This window comes from Mixophyes fleayi, chromosome 10 (assembly GCF_038048845.1).
Source record: "Mixophyes fleayi isolate aMixFle1 chromosome 10, aMixFle1.hap1, whole genome shotgun sequence".
Taxonomy (NCBI): Eukaryota; Metazoa; Chordata; class Amphibia; order Anura; family Limnodynastidae; genus Mixophyes; species Mixophyes fleayi.
In genome coordinates this window covers 77,269,289-77,286,203 of record NC_134411.1, presented here as the reverse complement: position 1 = coordinate 77,286,203, position 16,915 = coordinate 77,269,289, and the positions used below count along the sequence as shown (strand labels likewise).

General features: G+C 40.1%; 2 protein-coding genes across 3 annotated transcripts in view; one reads left to right on the top strand and one right to left on the bottom strand.

The window, feature by feature from the left end:
• Positions 1-2,139: 2,139 nt before the first annotated feature.
• LOC142104311 (inactive hydroxysteroid dehydrogenase-like protein 1) overlaps positions 2,140-16,915 on the bottom strand; it is a 46,861-nt gene continuing 32,085 nt past the window's right edge. For both annotated transcript variants that reach the window (XM_075188904.1, XM_075188903.1), the window contains exons 2-5: positions 14,287-14,545; positions 12,960-13,405; positions 9,856-10,083; positions 2,140-2,430 (exon numbers count right to left, since the gene is read on the bottom strand). In XM_075188904.1, the coding sequence (XP_075045005.1) occupies positions 2,326-2,430; positions 9,856-10,083; positions 12,960-13,405; positions 14,287-14,545 (1,038 nt within the window). In that variant the 3' untranslated portion in view covers positions 2,140-2,325. The remainder of the gene's footprint in view (positions 2,431-9,855; positions 10,084-12,959; positions 13,406-14,286; positions 14,546-16,915) is intronic.
• On the top strand, positions 3,856-5,002 carry LOC142104310 (L-lactate dehydrogenase A chain-like). Its single transcript, XM_075188901.1, is given in 3 exon segments — positions 3,856-4,683; positions 4,686-4,835; positions 4,838-5,002. Coding segments are annotated over 3 exon segments (807 nt in total). The 5' UTR covers positions 3,856-4,085; the 3' UTR covers positions 4,897-5,002.

The following is a 16,915-nucleotide window of genomic DNA, read 5'->3' as shown; positions in this document are numbered from 1 at the left end:
GTGAACATAGTTTGAGATTGCAGTACCTATTTTTTATTACTGCAGGAACAGTGAACGTAGTTTGAGATTGCAGTACCTATTTTTTTGTACTGCAGGAACAGTGAACGTAGTTTGAGATTGCAGTACCTATTTTTTTGTACTGCAGGAACAGTGAACATAGTTTGAGATTGCAGTACCTATTTTTTGGTACAGCAGGAACAGTGAACGTGGTTTGAGATTGCAGAACCTATTTTTTGGTACAGCAGGAACAGTGAAAGTAGTTTGAGTTTGCAGTACCTATTTTTTAATACTGCAGGAACAGTGAACGTAGTTTGAGATTGCAGAAGTACCTATTTTTTGGTACAGCAGGAATAGTGAACGTAGTTTGAGATTGCAGAAGTATCTATTTTTTGGTACAGCAGGAACAGTGAACGTAGTTTGAGATTGCACAGGACACAGCACCACTGGACTCAGCAGGATAGAGCACAGGACACAGCACCACTGGACTGAGCAGGACACAGCACAGGACTCAGCACCACTGAACTCAGCAGGACAGAGCACATGACAGAGCACCACTGGACTGAGCAGGACACAGCACAGCACAGCACAGCACAGCACGAGAAAGAGCAGGACAGAGGACCACCTAACACACCCTCCCTCTTCCCTGATCAATGCCCGAGTGAAGATGGCGGCAGCAAGCGGGGAATATAAAGAATCCGGATCTCGCAAGATCCGACGGCGGGATCCTGACGTTCAGCCTCGTTTTCAGTTTGGCCATCGGCGGGAATACCCGAACAGTGCTCGGATCGGGCTCGGAACCGCACTGTTCGGGGGGTTCGGATTGCCAGAATCCGAGTCCGCTCATCCCTAATTAAATCACTGACATTTGAGCAAGTCTAGCTTTGCAGCAGAGCAGACCTTATTCCAGACATGCTAAGCTCCAGCAATCTTCGAATTCCGCTTTTGGTTGGTCATTCCATACTGAATTTGCAATTCTCATTTCCAGGATTGGATAGAGCTGGGTTGACAGCAGTCAGTTCGTTCATCAGGGAAGAGTGTTAGGGCTGGGACCACTAATGGCCAAATTCAGTGTAGTGACATCTGTGAAAGTTTACAAATCACTTCATACCAGCCTTGTTTCACTATGCCTCAGTTTAGCCCTGTGTAGAGTTTGTATGTTCTACCTGTGTTTGCATGGATGTCCTCTGGGTAACCCAGTTAACTCCCACATTCCAAAATCATACTGGTAGTAAATGGCTACTGACCAAAGAAATGGACCCTTGTGTGTGTATATGTCCGTTTGGCAGAGAACTTTGAGTGTAAGCTACAGTGAATGATTTTATTTTTCATGTACAGCACTGCATAATATCATACTTTCCAACTCTCTCGGAATGTCAGGGAGACTCCTGAATTCCAGGTAGGTTAATGTCAGCGTGGTTCCAGTAGCAGGGTGAGTAGACACCCTGTACAGCTGCTATTTTTGAAGTCATGCCAAGACAAAGCACTGTCACAAATAATGTATATAAACGGGAGAGTAGGCTATATTCCATGTCTCGCTACGCGGTAGGTGATTTGCGTAATTTTGGCCCTGTCCTCACAATGCAATGACGCAAAAGTGCTGTTTTGTCACAGGCCACAATGACGCAATTCTCGCCGCCCCAGTACCTCTCTTTCCTCACATCCCACCTCGACTCCGGGATCTCCAGAAGGCCAAGGTTGGTAAGTATGCATAATTTATTGCCATTCTATAAATAAACAGCAGTAAATAAATATATGCACCTATCAATATGAGAGGCTGTCAGTGTTGGCGTTGTTCCAGCAGCAGGGTGAGTAGACACCCTGCACAGCTGCTATTTATCAAAGTCCTGCCAGGACAAAGCACTGCCTTCCAAGAGTTATAAAAAAAGACTAGCCATCAGCAAGTGGTTAAAGAAGACATGCAGACACGTTGTTATATGTAAGAACAAATCGTATAATAATGACATTGATATAACACTATTAATTATTATTTCTCCTGTAAATAATACCATTATGCTGCAGTTATTTTATTATTTACTTTATGATGCTGCAGGCAATGAAGTTGAATACCTGTATATATCACAAGACACTTTTGTTATGTTTCATTAAGACCATGGATGTACCTAAATAAGTAACACAGAATACTTTGTAAACTTGTAATATGTTTATAATGTATAGTTTTGAGTATTTATGCCATGCATTATACATCAGAATAATTGATTATTTTTGTACACATAACACTGTCTCAGCAAAGAACGTGACAAAGGTATTGTATGTCAATATGTTATTAGAGAATTACACAACTGCTGGAAAGCAGATGTACTTTTCTCAGTGGTGTTTCCTTCTGGATAAGAATTCGGCTCGAAACTTGTTACCAAAATAAGACCACAGAGACATCCAAAGACATTCTGGTATCCAGTATCCCATAGCCATCTGGGGGTAGAGAATAATCCTTAGTTACATGCATTGCTGCTTTTTTCCTTCCGATAATTTAATTTCAACTATTTCTTTACATAGTTTAACCACATATTTTTTCTAAAAGGAAAAAAGTCCCCCCAAAATTCCTTATGCCTGAAATGCTTTTTCTATAATATAACCTCAATTTTTGCTATAGTTACTAATAAATATCAGTCGCTACAGTTGCCCTGTGCTTATTAACAGCTTCTCCTGGTTACCAGGGGAAACCTCCGCCAGCAGACAACTGTGCATACAGCACCGCCAATAATTAGCTGTAACTTAAAAGCCAGAAAAAATATTCATACTGCTTAACTACACAACATTTTCATCTCTCAAACTTTTCCTCACCTCTTCTTCATGTTACCAACCAGTTGTTGGGTTTTTTTTGGTGCTAATTTAGAGTTGGACATACAATGTTTTGTATACTATACTTTTATCTGTACTGTTCATGAACACTAAACTTGTGTATGTACGCCTGGAGAGGTGGAGCAGAGGTGGGCAAGGGCAGGAGCAACCAAGAACAGGGTTAGTACAGTAAGGGACCGTTCACATAATTGCAACACAATTAGACGTGGACTTATAAGCAGATGCGCTTTTTAGGATGCGTATCTCTTGCAGGTGCTGGTGGGTTGGTGCAACGATACACAATGATGATATACTATCAGCCGCGCTGTCTAGCATGTTTTCATCAGCAGATTATGTATTGACCGCTCCAGCTTAAATTATTAGCAGCTATATTATAATCACTTTACGGCTGACTGTTTACATTACTTAATTGACATTTCCATTTGGACGACTGCAGGAATGAAGATTCCCATTTGATTTGTAAAGGGGGAAATGTATGTTTGTATTTAATTTAATTGGTATTTGCATTTTGTTGTAATTGTATTCGATATGGAACATGCTACGTCCACATTTATTAATAATTGTCAAGACAATATTCTCTTGTGAATGTAACCCTTGGTACTTCTATGTAAAAACATGAACATCATTAAAATAGTCAGTAAAGATAATGTGATAAGGGAAATGGTGAAAGACTGCCCATAAATACTTAGTGTTTGTTGGGGTTATTGTCGCACTAGTTAATTCCTAGAACCACAAATACTCATTAAAGCTTTTGTCTCTCCATTATCTAGCTTCCCTATAGGAATCCTTACTTCTCATATTTTTTGAGTTTTGAAATGCTACCATCCAGTTAATATATACTAAGTCAAGAAAGAAAAAGAAAGAGCTGGATCTGATGGTGCACTATGTGGTTTACATATTGAATATATTTCCTATATACATTGAACCACAACTTTAGATAAAAGGTAACTTTTAGTATTAAATAAAATATTATTAAAAAAAAAAGAAAAAGAAAAATGCAATAAAGTGATTAAAAACTGCTGTGTATGGGCGGATTGCAGCATCGGAGAATAGGGCACCGGGCATCAGACTGACAGAGCAAAAGGGCAAGCACAAAAGAGAAGCTGATCAAAAATGTGGTGAGCGAGCCAGCCTACTCTCAAAGTAAGGTCACCATCGTTGGCGTCGGTGCCGTTGGCATGGCCTGTGCCATCAATGTTCTTTAAAAGGATCTGGCTGATGAGCTTGCTCTGGTTGATGTGATTGAAGACAAACTGAAGGGTGAAATGATGGACCTCCAACATGGCAGCCTCTTCCTGCGTACCCCAAAGATCGTCTCCGGGAAAGATTACAGTGTCACTGCTAATTCCAATCTGGTGGTTGTGACAGCTGGTGCCCGTCAGCAAGGAGGAGAGAGCCGTCTGAATCTGGTGCAACGCAACGTCAACATCTTAAAATTTATCATTTCCAATATTGTAAAGTACAGTCCTAACTGCATACTGCTGGTAGTCTCTAACCCTGTTGATATTTTGACCTATGTAGCCTGGAAAATCAGTGGCTTCCCCAAACACTGCGTCATTGGCAGCGGCTGCAACCTGGACTCTGCTCGCTTCCGCCAAATGATGGGGGAGAAGTTGGGCCTTCACCCCCTGAGCTGTCATGGGTGGGTCATCGGTGAACACGGAGACTCCAGCGTGCCTGTGTGGAGCGGGGTTAATGTGGCCGGAGTGTCTCTGAAGACCGTGAATCCTGACATGGGAACAGATGCCGATAAGGAGAAGTGGAAAGATGTCCACAAGCAGGTCGTGGACAGTGCTTATGAAGTCATCAAGCTGAAGGGCTACACTTCCTGGGCCATCGGACTCTCTGTGGCGGATCTCGCCGAGATACCCTGAAGAACCTCAGACGCGTTCATCCAGTCTCTACGATGGTCAAGGGAATGTACGGTGTGAAAGATGAAGTCTTTCTTAGCATCCCATCTGTTATGGGGAACCAGGGTAACACCGATGTGGTAAACATGACCCTTAAGGCTGATGAAGGCATTTGAGAAGGAGCGCCGACACACTCTGGGCCATCCAAAAGGAATGGCAGTTTTAAGCTGTCCTGTAATGTTCATCGTCTTTGTAATGTGTTTTTACGTTGCACTTTTCAAGTAGGTCAAAAACCTTGTTGTATGTTAGTCTTCTGTATTTGTGAAATTGCCTACAAAGGCTCCTTACAACTGTACCAGGAGCCAAAGAAAAATAACTCGTTGGTATTTGTATCCGAACACCTCTTCACAGCGTGATCGAACAAATTATGCCAAATCAATCGTAATAATCTACACTGTAAACCGGCAATCATGTTGTGGACTAGTCGTTCATGAGAATGCAGCTTATCAATTTATGAGGAACTGGTTACATTTGAGGCACAAAGATGTCACTAGTTCAATCTGAATCGATGCGTTTTCATGATGGCTGGCCTACGACAAAATGGCTGCCTTAATGTCCATTGACTGAGCAGGAACATGGAAAATCCAACAGTTCGTTCTGCGAAAAATAAATCGGGAACGCTTATGTCAATGGTGGACTGAAACAGGGAAGTCCTGGATGGTCTAAGTCCCAGTATATAATTTCATCATCTTAAAGACTTGAATCAGGGCGTTAACCTACAGCTGTTTACAGGTCAAATAAATGATTTTATGGTAAAAATACCCAGCCAAAGAGTATCAATCTATTTAAAAAAAATCTATAAATACATATATTTCAGTGTCTTGACAGATGTTGTCTAATTCCATGGAAGAAAAGGATCATGTACTGGAAGACAACGAGATGTTGGCACTAATAAAAATAAAATATAAAAAAAATAAATAAAGAAAAAATGCTGTGTATGGAGATTAATCTATTAGTTTTATAGAAGGTGGTGTTTATGAATTCATGTTCCCACTTTCTAAACTGGAATACCTAGTAGGTTACTTAATATAGTGCTCCAATAAGTATTCAAGATAGCTATTTCCATGTAAATTTCTGATTTTAAATTGTCATATATTTTTTTCCATTACAAATTTCTACTTAATCTATATATATTGTCCATCGGAGAAAGATATCTCCATATATCAAATAATTATTATTCCTGGTATCTAGCATTCAGTCTCGAACATATGAATCTGCTTGCCGGTTATAAAATCCAGCCAAATAAATTAATTGCAGTGACGGGGGTGAATTGCTAGCTACCTTTCAAAATCTGACTCAGAGTTGGAAAATAATAGGTTGGATAGCTATCTAAAAAGGTATTCCTCTAAACTAAATCATAAAATTTCAATAGTTATTTGCATACACAGCACTATCACCAACCCGTGTTTCCCTGGTAAGCTTTCTCTAGGTTATGTTTTTGCCCAAAACGGTTACTAATCTTCTTAATGTTAAGACTCTTTCTGAATATATGTAAAGTATGGCAAGAAGAGTTATTATTTAATCGTTAAGAATGGATATGGTTCAATACATTTCATATATATATATATAGAAGAATAAATTTATGTAGTGGTGACTGATCATAGCACAGCCCATTCTAATTATAACGACTAGGTAATAATAGGTGACTGTCACAGGAAATGTTTCTGGAATGCGAGGTATAATTGTTTAATTATCTAAGACGCAGGGTTTCCCAAACCCAGTCCTTTGGGCTCCCTAACAGTGCAGGTTTTCCATATCTCCTTGATGGAGCACAGATGTATTCATTACTGACTGACACATTGTAACAGATCCACAGGTGGTCCCAATTATGTCACATGTGAGCCAGAAAACCTGCACTGTTAGGGAGCCCTGAGGACTGGGTTTGGGAAACCCTGATCTAAGTGAAAATATGGGGAGAGTGGTATATTACTTTACTTTATGTAACAACAGACACTTATATGATACCATCAGGTATAGTGGGGTACTGTAGCCAGTGTTTTGATATTTGTTGACTTAAGTGATTTCCTGAGACAGTGAGATACTGCTATATGTATATGCTTGTATATAATTGATGCTAAAGTGCTTTTGTCATAATTAAATAAATAATCCTGGTTAATTAGTTACAGTGGCTTACCTAATTAGTTGGAAAATAGTGGGTAGGGGGAAATCCCTGAATTGACCCTTAAGTGCACAAATTCTGGAGTACTAATTCCAAGTCTATAAGATTCAGGTGGAGGCTCTGTTCCATCTTTCTAAAAGGTACACTACTACTTGGTAACCTAGGCTACCCTTTTTATCTCGATTACTTGTATATGACACTTCATAATATTATATTGTATACAAGTAGGGTAAGGAAGTTTTAACATTTGCTGCTAACACTGTCAAGCCACTTGCATATGCACTCTATGGGGTACACTTGCTAAACTTCAGGTTTGAAAAAGTGGAGATGTTGCCTATAGCAACCAATTAAATTCTAGCTATCATATGTTTAGTGCATTCTACAAAACAACAACTAGAATCTGATTGGTTGCTATGTATCTCTACACTATCATGGGACATTCTTGTTCTGCCTGAAGTACATTAAGTGGTGCAAATACTACTGTTTGTGGCTGGACACATATGCACATAAATGAGCTTCCCTATATACATTCTGAGTACATAGGCTTCCAGCTGTAAAAAAAACAACATTTTTTTTTTTGCCCTATTTGCACCACTGGACACTTAGGACCTGATGCATAGTGAGTAATATGGCAGTTTGTATAGCGTAATGTGTAATATCGCTCTGTGCATATCTAGAAAAATAGCCTCACTCAAATGTACGCACAATTGTGAACAAAGGCAGGCATGCACACAGAAGCATATACACCTGTTCAAGCTGTAATATTTGGGGTGTTCAACGGCAGATGCAAAAAGTTGATGATGAAGATGACAGTCACCAGCAATAGTGAACCTCTTGTGATTGGTTGTTAGCGAATATTCTGCTTACGTTCATAGGTGCTTTCCTTTTTGTATGTACACACATTATGCTTTTGTGTGCCGTTTAAGATATTTTAGAGAGGTTTTTAAAGTTTAGTTGATCATCATCAACACTTATTTATATAGCGCCAGCAAATTTCGTAGCGCTTTACAATTGGGAACAAACATTAATAAGACAATACTAGGTAATACATACAGACAGAGGTAAGAGAACCCTGCTCGCAAGCTTACAATCTATGGGACAATGAGAGTTTGAAACACAAGGGCTTGTGCTACATCATATTGCACAATGGACCAGCTAGAATGCAAAGGTAAAAGTATTGAGTGGGCTGTGTGTGTGGCAATGTTGGTCAGAGGGTTCTTGTCTTGTGTTAGCTGTGTAGAGGGTGGTAATAGGGTAATCTAGGGAGATTAAGATGATGGTTGAGGAATATCATAAGCTTGCCTGAAGAGGTGGGTTTTCAGAGAACGCTTGAAGGTTTGAAGACTAGAGGAAAGTCTTACTGTGCGAGGGAGGGAATTCCACAAGGTGGGTGCAGCCTGAAAAATGTCCTATAACCGAGAATGGGAGGATGTGATGAGAGTGGAAGAGAGACGTAGATCTTGTGCAGAACGGAGGTGTCGAGTTGGAAGATATTTTGAGACAAGTGAGAAAATGTATGTTGGTGCAATTTTCTTGACGGCCTTGTATGTTAGTAGAAGAATTTTATATTGGATTTGTTGAAATACAGGCAACCAATGTAGAGACTGACAGAGTGGCTCAGCAGAGGAAGAACGGTTTGCAAGGAAAATCAATCTAGCCGCTGCGTGCAAAATAGATTGTAGGTGTTCAAGTCTGACTTTGGGAAGACCAGTAAAGAGGGAATTGCAATAGTTGATGCGGGAGATGATGAGTGCATGAATTAAAGTTTTTGCGGTGTCTTGTGTGAGATATGTGCATATTCTGGAAATGTTCTTTAGGTGTATGTAACATGATTTAGATATAGAGATCATGTGGGAAATAAATGACAGTTGTGAATCAAGGATTACACCTAGGCAACGAGCTTGCGGGGTGGGATTTATGGTCATGTTATCAACAGAAATAGAAATGTCAGGCAGGAAGCTTCTGTTTTTGGGTGGGAATATTATTAATTCAGTTTTTGAAAGATTGAGTTTGAGTTGGCGAGAAGACATCCAAGATGAAATGGCAGAAAGACAGTCAGTAACGCGAGACAACACAGATGGTGAAAGATCAGGAGAGGATAGATAGATTTGTGTATCATCCGCATAGAGATAATACTGAAATCCAAAGGAGCTTATTAGTTTTCCAAGAGAAGTGGTGTAGATAGAGAATAGCAGAGGACCTAGGACTGAGCCTTGTGGTACTCCAACTGATAAAGGAAGCGGAGCAGAGGTGGATCCAGAGAAATTAACACTGAAAGAGCGAATAGATAGGTAGGATGAGAACCCGGATAGGACAGTACCTTCAAGATCTAGGGATTGTAGCGTTTGTATGAGGAGAGAGTAGTCAACATTGTCAAATGCAGCAGAGAGATCCAGAAGATTTAGAAGAGAGTAATAGTTATTACTTTTTGCTGTGATCAAATCATTGACAACCTTGGTCAGCGCAGTCTCTGTGGAGTGTTAAGAGCGAAAGCCTTACTGAAGAGGATCCAATAGGTTGTTTGCTGTAAGAAATGTGTGAGGCGAATGTAGGCAATTCTCTCGAGAAGCTTGGAGGGGCATGGGAGCTGGGAAATGGAGCGGTAATTTGCGAGAGAGTTAGGGTCAGAATTTTGTTTTTTTAAAATGGGAGTAATCACTGCATGCTTGAATAGTGATGGAAAAATACAAGTAGAAAGAGATAGATTACAGATCTTAGTTAGAGGGGGAATGAGCACAGGAGACAGGGAGCTACCAATTTGTGAGGGAATGGAATCAAGAGGACAGGAGGTAGAGTAGGAAGATGAGAACAGAATAGAAACTTCACAAATACGTATTTTACAAACAAAACAGATGAGCATATGCGGCTTTTCATATGCACTTGCACTTGACATTTGGGACCAATTACAACCAACTATACCTCAGTCTCTAGTTAATAGCTGCTTCTTATACCCCTCTAGTACCTCATATTTTTATCATTTTAATCCTTCTCATTTACAATATTTACCTGGATGTTGTGAGACCAGTGTCCAGTTGTCCTCAGCGATCGCCCTATAGTTCGGACTGCACTACGTGCATACTCATTAGCAAGTGGAACCAACAAGGACTTTTTGGTAAAGACATCAGCATATGCTACCATTTTTGTGACCACAAAAAACGGCGTCAAGCTTTGTATAAATATCCCTTTGGAGGAATATTCATATTGTAAAGCTCTAGTGAAACGATCCAAAAAAGACTGTGAAAAAAGAAGAGCATATAATTACTGAATCTGTTGGAATGCTGGCATAATTTGCAGTTATTTCTTCCCACATTCTGTTTTTTGGCTTCCAATAGGTCTTAGCCTTCTCCATGTACATACAAGATCACAAAGCTCAATTTACTTTACTTCATTTTATCCACCCTTAAACTATTCTAGTGTGCCAAAGAGGCTGATTTCATCAGCAGCAGCTATTTATATTATTTGCCACACCTCTCCTGTATAGGGATATGGGATATGTAAATACCCAAGGAAACTGCAGGAAGAGGCTACAGACAGCGTTAATTTCCTTCTTGCACTCCCATTCAGCACACACACAGGTACACCACATGGGTGTAATTGGTTTGTTGTATTCTTTGATTGCTTTATAGTACTTGGGTAGAGGATAAAAGACTGTCTGTTCTTGTTGACATGGCGACCATTGCCAGCTAGTTGGCCAGTTACCACGCAGGTGAACTGTGTCTAGCTAGAGCGAGGTTCACCAGGTGTCATCCTGACAAAAGTCTGCTGTGCTACTTGTGATTTGAACAATATAAAGCTCCGTCTTTCCAAGTAAGAAGTTGTTTGTGCCAGTATCACTCTAGGCAGTGATTTATTACATGCAAGGATGTCGCTCTTCTCCTGGATGTATAGGTGCAGTCATGATTTCATTAATACATTTATAGATTATTTTTTATTACCATATATTCAGTCTGCCTCTCCACATACAGGCTGGGTCAGGTACGGCTGACTTCTACAGTGAGAGTAAAATCAGTGTTTGTGCAGCCTGATCTGAAGTTTAAATAAAAGGACAGAAGAATCTTATATAGTGGAAACTACAATGGAGAATGCAGTTTGGCCTTCTCTGCAAATAGGGCTATCTTGTGCTGGCTATGATACAATGTGGGACTTTGCTAGTAAACTATGGCACCCTGGCTGCTGGTACAATGGAAATTACACTGGCTACTAGTTTAATGTGGTGATATTTCCTACTGGTACAATGTGGGGGCACTGAATCATAGTGTAATGTGAGACACTGGCAGCTTGAAATGTAAAACATTTATATAAATATGGCCTGAAATCTGATTTGGCTACATCAATATGTCAATTCAGGGTAAATTGTGAGATAAACATTTCTGTTGGAAAAAATGGGTTTAACACATAGCTGCTCATATGCTGCGTTTTGTATATTCATATTCTTCTTATATGGATGCACTTCCTCAATCGCACTTTTCTCTGCCCTGGCAAGCGCTCTGGCATAAGTATAAATGACCAGAGGGTCCCTGCATATGCAGGTTTTCAGCAATGTCTATTGAAGGTGTGGGGGCAACGGTCTGGTAATTTAGGGTTCAGTGCAAACAGATGTCACAATGATTTGGGCACCAGACTATCTCTATAAAAAATAAACTCTTTAGTTACACTCCTCTTCTCTCCAGCATGATACTTGATTTGCAAATGACACCAAAATAAATATGTACATCTCATTCCTCACTCCAGCACAGGTAATCACCCCTCCTTTGCGGAAGCCTTATCCCTTAGTCTATAAAACTTGCTCACTGTGCTCTCTCTGCCTCTCCTGGGATTCTCACACTCACTGGAATTTGCACAAGGTCTGACTGTCACTCTCTCCGGTTGACCCTCTGTCTTGCTTGGTAGATCCGACACTTTTACTAGTGTCCTCCTGCAGCCTCTTCACTCAACCCTTGAGCCATAACACCTTCTCCGGTGTTCTCTCTGCCCCTCAGAGTCACATTAAATACTACTATATTGCGTTTTGCCGCAACCTTCGGCTAGGGGCTCTTTATGTGCTCTCTCATCTTTAGACATGGGGACTATGGCAAAGCCTAAATGCTGCCAGTATTAATTGCCAGCTTTAAAAGCGCCCCCCTTCTTTGTTTGGGTCCCTCTTTTTTCTGTCATGGACCCTTCTTTAATATTATGGGGGCTCTTTCCCCTTTTTGTGGCTCTCTGAACTTGGAGACTCCTTCCCCCTCTTTACATGCAGCCAGGCTAATAGGTAATTTCTCCCTCAAATATGTTCCATTTTATTCATATTCTGTCTATTATGATACACTTTGGCTTCTCATGGCAGTAGACCATGGACTTGCTCCCAACTTTTCCAGGGGATCCCATGACCTCCCCCCCTCTGTCATGGGTGCAGACAAGCAATGAGTGCCCCTAAATCAGTTTAAAGGGGCAAGGAATGTATATAGCTTTACCCAACATTTGCGAAAAATGGGAAGATTGAGGAGTTGCCCCAAGAGTGTGCAAGTGACCTAGTGTGTTCTCCTTAATTTAATGGCTCACCAAAGAATGGGGAAATGATTCACTATGTTTTGTGTTAGTGTTTGCAATGCTCATCCTACACTTCACATTATCCTGATTGGCTCCTGTACCTTGTGCTTCCTGCTAATGTTGATCCTGGACCAAAATTGTCATCCCTCTCCGGGTTATAGCAAAACATAGCAAAATATTTATACGTATTTACAATTGCAATTTAACACTTTAATCTGGATCCTAATGGCAGCTCTCAGACAAAGGCATTTTACTTAATTTTTGGTGTTAGATTACCCGCTACTCATTTTATGGGCATTAATAGAAACCTACTTAACAGGTGTTTAATTAATTATTAAACTGTCTTAAATTATGATAACACATTATAGTATAGCATATTATAATTTACTATAACAGTATAGATACTAATATTCAGTTGTACAGTCTGTGGCAGAGGAGTGTATAGAAGTCGGAACACAAGAAACTCTGTCAAAGTTTGAAATATTAAAACATGGACAAGGTTATTCTACAAGAGAGGAGATTTACCAAATAAATTTGGTATATGTATTTGGAGTTAAATTCTGCTTTAAAAAATATTTTACCTTGGAGGCGGCATACACAGTCATTTGAGGAATGGGCTTACAACACGTTGCAGAGGCCACATTGATAATGGCTCCCCTCCTTCTTTGTACCATGCCTGGGAGCACCACATATACCATCATAACGGCTGCAGCAATGTTGACATTGATGATCTCCCAACTTTTTTCCTCTGGTACTTCAATAAGACATGCAGGGTAGTCATAAAGGACTCCCGCATTGTTAACCAATATGCCTACATCCACGTCTTTAAGAGCTTCCTTAATGGGTGGAAAGACTTCACGGCCCTTGTTGAAATCAGCCACTATGAAACGGGTTTTCACTCTATAGGTTGCAGATATTGTATCAGACACTTTTTGGAGCTTCTCCATGTTGCGGCCTAATAAAATGATGTTCACACCATGACTTGCCAGCTCCTCAGCATATGCTTTACCAATTCCATCTGAAGCTCCTGGAGTAAAAACATAATATAGATTTCAAACTTGGAAAAGTGGTGTGAATAGTCTAAACATGATTTTTACCAACTTCCTCCCTTTGTTACCCTTAACAAGACTTCAAGTATTGGTACAAAATCTCAATTTCATGAATCGGCCGGATCACTTCCATTAAAAAAGATTTTGCTTCCTCACTTGCTATTCTTGTTCCAATTCTTAACAGTTAAGGTCCCTGACAGCTTCTTACGCAATCATCAAAAACTGATGTTTGGATTTTTTTTGCTGGATACAAACAAAGCTGAGCCCCCTATATTGTCACATCAGGGATGGAGGCCTTAGTTTCCCAGATCTTAGAAAAATCCTATCTGGCACTTTCTCCCTGGTGTCAAGATTAGGTTTTATATTGAGTCTGTATATTAAATCTTCATCGATGGACCTAACAAAGGAATACATCATATTCTCAAAGCTGCAATTTGTCACCTAGCCACATCCGGGAAGGACCCCCATACTTGCTTTATTGAGTAACTGGACATAGAATATCTACCACATGGAGAATATCACCATTATCCTTCATACCTCCACAGCATCCAGACTTTGGATCCTATAGGCTATTTTTTATAGACTAATTTTATTGTCTACTTATTTCTTGATTTTTTGAATGTGCCATTTGGAAGTACAGCCTCAAACAATGCCTTTTCAGTGTTGTCTCTAAGTGTGCTCCAATACAATATACAAATGCACTTATGTCAAGTACAACACAAGAATATCATATATATATATATATATATATATATATATATGCACATAAATACACACACACACAATTTATTACTTCTGTGATATAAAGTCCTGATGCCGAAATATTTAATTTTATGCTTGGCACATCAGTCCCACTCACCAGTGACTACAGCCCACTCTCCATATTGTCTTATAACGCTGGTGTTGCTGAACAGACGAGGCACAATCTGCTGCTGCACCAGACTATAGCACCCACACAGGAGGTTGAGGCCTTTCCAAACTGCGTAGCAGGCTCCCACCATAGCCAGGATCTCCATGTGATTGTGGTAAGACTGCGACACCTCCTGAGCTAGTGATACAGAGACACTTTTTACAGCACCCACCAGCTCCTTTGCACCATTGAAACTGAATACAGACATCTAAAATGACAACACGTGAGATATGGTTAGTTGAAGTGATCAAAGTGACAGTAAAATACTGTATTTCATGATATTTATTGCTCCAACAAGTGCAACAGGAAACACATTTTTGCAGTGGAGAAACGCTTATGCTTCATTTGCAGTTTTAAAGTTTTATTTCTGGATGGACTTATTACCACCGCATTACCTCCACAGCTGTAATTAAAGAGTTTTATTGGTAACACCGTACAGTCCTTATTTACAAAGGTGAGCGGATATCGCCGCAAGAGTCTGCAAGCATTGTTGTCAGGATTTGGGTAAAAATAATTCCAGACATAAGAGGTGGATTTTTTTGTCTTCTGCCCAGGCATGACAATGGGCTTCTTGCTATCACTGTCAACAACTGCTTCCACCGGTACAGGACTTACACAAACAACATCATCGTCATCAACATCCTCATTAGCGCCGTCATCAGCTACAGAAATATCCCCCTCATCCTCTTGCAATTCCAAAATAGCATCCTCAATTTGAGTATCACCGGCTACACTTTGCCTGCTCATGCACACATCAGAACATATTCTGACAGGGGGCTTCTTTGTGAGTACTGTATCAAAAAGGTCAAGACTCTCCTCAGGTATTTGTGTCATATCTGGATCAGAACCAACATTTTCTTGTAAGGCCTTGCTACTTTCTTCCAGCTCTGCTTTTACACTTAGAAGTATTTGGGCACCACTTTTGTAGTCAGAATGACAAGGTCTTCCATCTACATCACTGACCTTACAAGAAGGAGTCTGAAGTACATTTGCAGAACTAGCCCCCCCAAAGTAAGGTGAAGGCCTGAATTTTTCCTTGCCACTGCGTGTGTAGAATGGCATGTTGGCAATTTTTTTTTTTTCGGCACTTAACTTGGCCTTGAGTAAAGGTGATTTTTACTTTACTGAGGTAAAAGGTGTATTCTTACATTTTTGTTTCCCTAACTTACAAACACTATGCACTTTAAGAAAGGCTTTAGCAGATGATGTAGAGGTAGAGGGATTATTATTATCATCATCATGACTGGTGCCAGCAGCTGCTTGGTGCTCCTGGTCTTCTGGGGACTGATGGGAATCCATAGCTCTGGCACAGTACAATTTGAGTGTAAAGAACAATAGTAGCCTATTAAATTTTTATTAAGAAAATGCAAAATGCCCACTCTCCTACTTGTGGGTGAGCTCTGGCACAGTACACTGTGAGTGTAAAGAACAATTCCAGCCTATTAAATTTGTATAAAGAAAATGCAAAATACCACTTCTCCTAATTGTGGGTGAGTTGTGGCACAGTACACTGTGAGTGTAAAGAACAATACCAGCCTATTAAAGTTTTATAAAGAAAATGCAAAATGCCACCTCTCCTAATTGTGGGTGAATTGTGGCACAATACAATTTGACTGTAAAGAACAATAGTAGCCTAATAATTTTTTATAAAGAAAATGCAAAATGCCACCTCTTCTAATTGTGGGTGAATTGTGGTACAATACAATTTGACTGTAAAGAACAATGGTAGGCTACTACATTTTTATTAAGAAAATGCAAAATACCAACTATCCCAAGTGTGGGTGAATTGTGGCACAATACAATTTGACTGTAAAGAACAATAGTAGGCTATTAAATTTTTATAAAGAAAATGCAAAATGCCAACTCTCCTAATTGTGGGTGAGCTCTGGCACAGTACACTGTGAGTGGAGACTGGAAAGCACAATAACAGCCTATTGAACTATAAAGCAAAGCTCTGTGCCACCTCTCCTAATTCTGGCTGAGCTCTGCAACAGTACACTGTGAATGGAGACTGGAAAACACAATACCAGCCTATTAAAACAAGCCCACTGACACCTCTCCTAATTGTGGGTGAGCTCTGGCACTGGCAATGTGACTTGAGACTATCACTATACTAACCCTTCCTAACTACACTAGACCCTATCAAAGACGTTGCTATCCCTTCTCTGTCTCTCTGTGAAATGGCGATGGAGCTCCGTTTCGGGCGTTATTTAAAGAATCAAAATCTCACAAGCTCCAACGAGACAATGATGATGTTTTGCTTCGTTTCCATGCCTGAACGCGCGCTCCAGTTCCGAGCCAGTTCACAATCCGGCTCGGATACCCTAAGTTCAGGTGGGCTCGGTTTTCGGGATACCAAGCCCGACAATCTCTAATTGAGTTATAGAGTTAACACCTCTAAAATAGAAATACTTATTATTATCTACCTCCAAAATCTTTCAATATTATCAAACAGAAATACAAATATGCCTGCAAGCTTCTTCCATTAAAATTAGGTATTGACATTGTTCTTGAATAGAATATTTATATTTACTTTCCCCTAATTATGAAATAGAAGTTATGTTACATAAATATTAAA